The sequence below is a fragment of the Etheostoma spectabile genome, chromosome 18, assembly GCF_008692095.1.
Source record: "Etheostoma spectabile isolate EspeVRDwgs_2016 chromosome 18, UIUC_Espe_1.0, whole genome shotgun sequence".
Lineage (NCBI taxonomy): Eukaryota > Metazoa > Chordata > Actinopteri > Perciformes > Percidae > Etheostoma > Etheostoma spectabile.
In genome coordinates this window covers 11,007,389-11,013,388 of record NC_045750.1, presented here as the reverse complement: position 1 = coordinate 11,013,388, position 6,000 = coordinate 11,007,389, and the positions used below count along the sequence as shown (strand labels likewise).

General features: G+C 42.5%; 1 protein-coding gene across 9 annotated transcripts in view; it reads right to left on the bottom strand.

Annotated features, from left to right (window-relative positions):
* The window catches only part of utrn (utrophin), a 185,434-nt gene that overhangs the window by 171,873 nt on the left and 7,561 nt on the right, over positions 1 to 6,000 (bottom strand). For 6 of the 9 annotated variants that reach the window (XR_004336060.1, XM_032542252.1, XM_032542251.1 and 3 more), the window contains exon 1: positions 2,316 to 2,397. The exons of 1 other annotated variant lie outside the window; for it this stretch is intronic. Coding sequence is in view for 7 of the 8 variants with exons in the window: in XM_032542252.1 (XP_032398143.1) it covers positions 2,316 to 2,397 (82 nt within the window). In the remaining variant the exon portion in view is untranslated. Of the gene's footprint in view, positions 1 to 907; positions 1,094 to 2,315; positions 2,524 to 6,000 lie in introns of those variants that run through there. 2 more of the 9 variants (XM_032542250.1, XM_032542256.1) reach the window with 2 other exon arrangements.

Here is a 6,000-nt window from a genome sequence, read left to right as displayed (position 1 = left end):
TGCGCGGTGCAGGGAACAACTCTGACTGGCACATGATCAGACAGCGGTTTACGGAACGGTAGATTGGCTTTGCAAAAAAAACGAAGCGTTCTATGAATGGAATGGCGCATTTAAACTATCGCTCGATCACGCAAATTCGTTGGTGGGAAACCAAAATCGGGATTGTGATTAAAATTCGATTAATTCTGCAGCCCTAATGTCTTGGCTACAAAACAACTCCCAAGCAGAAGCAGCACTCCTGAAAAAGTTTCCTAGGGCGAACTTCACTTTGATGGGAGTCAGAAAGGGGGCTCAGCTGTTCACCGTCTTGTCTTTCAGTACAGCACCACCCAGAACCTATTGTGGGGCACTAATCCTTACGCAGGACACACATACAAACATGCACAGTCCCACAACAATCAATCATACAGTTAGGCTTTAAAGTCAACCATTGTCCATCAAAAGCCCTCTGATAAATGTCCTACTTTCCCCATATGTAAACAAAAGAAGTGCATATAAAACTCAATCCCAATAACAGTTTAATGGCAGAGATATGTTTTATTTTGACTATGTAGGTTGAGAGGAATGCATAGAATTCCTATCATTTCCCCATGAATTCCTCCCTCCTCCCTCCAGTGGTCACTTGTCTAAGCTTGTCCCAGCCGGTGCAGCCTTGTTGACACTCTTCCCGTGCCAAGATCTGGGAATTTGTAAGGAAAACACTTCAAAACGTCCAGAAAGATTAGCCCATATATTTAGTGGCCTAAAATACACCTCTGTGGTGTGTCTGCGCATGCATTGACGTAATTAGAAGTAAACAATGGTATGGTGAGGGGTACTGGGATTTAGTGAAGTCAGAGCAGGCTGACAAAACGATGAGCAGTAAGTCAATTCGGAGGTTTAGCAAACACCTGTCAAAAGTTCTTACCTCTGAGTTTGAGCCCATACTCTGCCATCTTTTACCGTAAACTGCCACAATGCTGAACCGAAGAAACAGCAAAAGCAACAACAAAAAAAGAGCTAGTCCAAGAGCATAGGCGGAAAACAGAGTTTGACATTCCTGCTTTCCTCTCCTCTCTCTCTTCTGCCTCTGTCGCTCCTTGACCAGCGAGGGAGTAAAACATCAGAAGAATGATGCAGCAAAGAGAGAGGGGAGGGAAAAAGGGACACTGCCAATGAAAGAAAACAGATTGGGGGCAGAGCAGAACAGGACAGGGCAAGCCTAGTGTGGGGAGTGTATGTCGTGGGATAGGGGATGAACACAGGTAAACACTGAAAACACTGTTTGACAACATCCCTGCATGCAATAGGGCATGTGCAAAGAAGATATCACCCAGAGATCACCGCACAAATACAGACACAACACAGGACTGTTGTGGAGGCAATGTGGTGGGGCGAAGGCTTTAACTTTCTGATCTTCATTTGCAGATGCTATCTCCCCAACTAAAAGTTTTGGAAACAACACACGCCCACCGTCATCAGATCTAATCCTGTTATACACTTTTCACCTTGCTACAACGTAGCTGCCATAAGCCACATAATACACAGGAGCCTGGATGTAAGCAATTGGGTTATAAAATAACTGCAGTGATGTAGTTATTTTGAACAGTGTACAGTTGATGTAAAAAAGACATGCACTTTAACAAAACAACTAGAAAAGGCTTTTCAGATGCAAAAGAGAGGTCAATTCATTTCAATACAAACCTTGATGCAGTGTGAGAAAATGTGAAATAGGACCATAGTCTTATGATCCAAAACGTTTACATTTTATTCACTTTCACACACCTTACTGCATTTAAAAATGTTCTTCTAGTTCAGAACGAACCTCGTTTCTTTTAGATGAAAAAGAGAAATCCGTCTGTACATTTCATTTCAAAGACATAACCTGATGCCAGTGGTCGACAAGCTGGATACAGCAAAGGCTGTGAGCCACACAAAGACTCAAAAGATAAAGGCCAGCACATCAATTAAAAACTACAAATATATGTAGATTGAGAGGTGAACACACAGCAACATAATTGTTTTTTGCATAAAGCAAAATGGACAAAACAAAAGTCACCGAAGTCACTAAAAGATGTGAAACGGTATGAAAAACGGTGGCAATAAATGCTGGTATATTCACTGACAATATTTCATAAGAAATTGTTGTTTTTCACAAGCAAATTTCAGAGAATCATTGGGACACTCTTGGTTTTAACAGACCTTTCAACAAGTACAAAAAAGGTAAAGTAGGTGATTACTTTGTAAGTCTAAGTTGATAAACCGCTTAGTTTCCTGTAATGCTTCTTTTATTTGTCTCCTCCACAGATGGACTGAAGATGTGCTTATTCACTTACCTAGATCAAGAGTATTTTCAGGCTTTCCCTTCCTCCTAAAAATGTTACGCTTTCTCCACGACATCCACTTACTCAAATTCATGATGCAAAGCAAGTATTTTTACAAAAAAAGGTGAAACAGAGCAAGAAATAAAGAAAACATTAGTTGAGAGACCGGAACAGGAAGGCAGGAGAGTGGTGGTGGGAGAGTGAGACAGACAAAGAGTAAAGTGAAAGAGGAAGTAGAGGTGTGAGAGAATTATTTGAGTATGCGGAGTGTTTATTTGGGGTGTTGGGGCTGGTTGTTCAGATTGCACACAAACACACCACACACCACACACACACACACACACACACACACACACACACACACACACACACACACACACACACACACACACACACCCACACACAACCACCACAACCACACACCACACACACACACACACACACACACACACACACACACACACACACACACACACGGCGGAAGGGTGAGAAAAGTGAGTGACAAGAGCAGGGACTGCTTCAGCGTGTCAATTAAACGGTAAATGACAGGTGACGTAGAGGTTGGTTTTTGTGTGTGTGTGTTGCTGTCACTGACAGCTGATTCTCCTCTGAATACACAAAGTACTGCAAGGACAACAGCTCTCATTCTCCCACATCTTAAAGCAGATAAACATGACCCAGACTAACCTAAACCCTAAAACATACTGGGGTGGCAGTAGCTCAGTCCATAGGGAGTCCAGTTGAGAACCAGAGGGTTGCTGGTTCAAGTCCCCGTATGGACCAATGTACAGAGTGTGGACCGGTAGCTGGAGAGATCCCAGTTCACCTCCAACAAAAGTAATAAAATTATCATACTAACTTTTGAGGGAACGTGCATATCATCTGGAACTTTACAATATGGCGATTTTCGTGCAAAATTTGTCATTTTACAAAGACTTGTTTGAGGACTTTAGGATCCACAAAAACGCTCAAAATCTTGCAGCCATGGTGCTCTTGAGCAAGGCACCGAACCTCCCTCAACCGCTCAGGGCGCTGGTCCAGCACTGGCAGTGTGTGTGTGTGTGTGTGTGTGTGTGTGTGTGTGTGTGTGTGTGTGTGTATTTCAGGCCTGAATGTAAATTGTAATTTTCCCATAGGGGATCAATAAAGAGTATAGATTATAAATGAAATTATACTGCTGACACCCTGGGCTACAGCAGCCACTTCCTCTGCAACTGTTAAAATGAAAGTTAAACCTTTGACAATCAAAACAAAATGAATCGGAATAAATGCAGGAGCAGTCACAACTGTGACAAGGCTCCTGACATTTAATACAGTGTGTGGAACAGGAAACAGGCCCGAGTCCATTTGCTCATTGACATATTTAGTCAATGAGGGGCAACTGAACAAACAACTGACTCTATTCTTACTAAGAGGGTGAAGTAGGAAAAGATGGGTGCGAGGGTAGAGGGTAAGGGAAAACAGAGAGAGAAAGTACGTTTTTGCAGTGTTTTGTTTTCTCTTTTCTTTTCCTGTACAAAGAGGAAGTAAAGGAAGAATACCAGCTCAGTCCCCCCGTGACCGACTTAAAGCGTCTGATTGAATTAAATCCGCTTCCTTCCATAGAGAGTTGCAGCAGCTGGTCTGGTCACAACTCAGAGGAATGACTTGGGTTGGGTGAGGCTGGCCTTGGCAGTGACTGAAGGAAGCAGAGACCAAAAGGGACTTTCCACTGGGCTGCATCAGTCATGAACCCAGAGACAGGCGTCCCCCTCTGTCATTCCGTCTTCACACACCACCCCGAGAGTATCCGTCATCGTGCTGCTTGAATGAAGCCGTGCGAGTGCATATGTATTGGCACAAACATCACAAACAACACACACACACACACACACACACACACACACACACACACACACACACACACACACACACACACACACACACACACACACACACACACACACACACACACACACACACACACACACACACACACACACACACACACACACACACACACACACACACACACACACACACAGTTGGAAAAGAGTAAACCTTTTATTTTCATTTTACCACAAGCCTTGATCAAGTTTATATGACATTTAAAGCTGCTTGTTTACTGGATCTTTGCTATTTGAACTTGAGTACTTGACGTAAAGTATTTTGGTTAATATATTAATCAAATAACTAATCCTTATGTCACACAGCCTTATAAATATATTAATTAGGTCAAGTTACAAAGTTCTGAGATCTGAATTAAAAGAATGTGTATCCTTCTCTGGCTGACCACCAAAGCCTTCTTTCCCACAAGCTAAAAAAATACAAGATTTAGTCCAAATCTAAAATAAATCGTTTAAAAATCAAGGATAGTCACATCACCTCTCCTTCTAGCTGTACTAATATACAGTACTTCACCCACTTTTAAGTTGTGTCCTCCTTCATCCTGCGTCTTGTTATGATTCTCAACTTAGATTTCTGTTTGTTATCGCGAAACGGGAAGAGTCACACGATTGACTTAAACTTCTACATGTTTTGTGGCAACATCATGGCCTTTGTGGCTACTGTTGGAGGAGAAGTAGTATTTCTTCTTGTTTAACAAGGGATTTCCCCTTTATGGTGAATGTCTTTATAATGATATCAACACACAGCACACAATGCAGGATGTGTTGAAAATAGCTGCTTTTAAATGTGTTTTAGGGTGATTTCTTTCATTTAAAGAAAATCCCTTTCCAGAAGTGGCGGAGGTAATCATGGTTGTGCTTCTCACTCACACACACAAATACACACATATAGAGCAGATGAGTCAGTGGTCCGACCAACATCCAAGAGAAGGAGATGGAAAATGCTAATCTCCCACAATGCCACAGGCCCCTCCACCCTTGGAAACGGTAAATTCCCACGTCTAAATTCTCAACATCTCTTTATAGAGGTGCATTCTGTGTCTCTCCCAGTCTGTCCTGTCTATCTCTATAGCCCACTCGATTGAACATTGTAAAAGTGCAAAAAAAACAGGTTGTCACGGATATAGGTAATATTCTAAACTTCCTCCAGGGCTCGGTAGTGAAAACCCCAACTGTAGAGTTGAAAAGCTTTCAATTGTTTGCACTACGCACAGCATAAGCACTACAATTAGTAACACAAAACGTGTTAACTACCAATGGATGAAAAAAACCTTCAGCACTCTGAAAAGGTATTTTAATAGTGGGATTCAATCCCTTCAAGTTATTTACTCAGTGGTGAAATACCAGTGTAGCTTTAAAGGGTTAATTTAAACTCTCTCTGGGCCTCAGTCTGTTTTTTTGTTTTAGTAAATCCTGTCATGCGAAGGGTCAGAAGGTAGATTGGGCAACACAGCTTTGTAGCCCTAATGAGCTAGGAAAAGGGGCTAAAAGAGGGATTTAAACTGCAAGGGCATGCTTTGGAAAAGGGAGATTCAAAGCAAGAGGAGACCGGGTTGTGTGTGTTTAAAAACCACAGGAACATTCAACACTGATCATTTTCTTGCCATTTTCAGCCTTCTTTAGGAGAGTTTAAATATCATCTGGGCTGGGCGGGGTGCACATGCACACGCACACACGCACACACACGGACCAAAGAGGCAGAGTCCCACAGACAACCGCACCCCGGGGAGATGTTTTGGCCAGTGCTTCCATTCCTAAATATCCAGCAAGGATTTTGCAGAACTTGTTTCCTCCCACTTCCCATGCAGCCA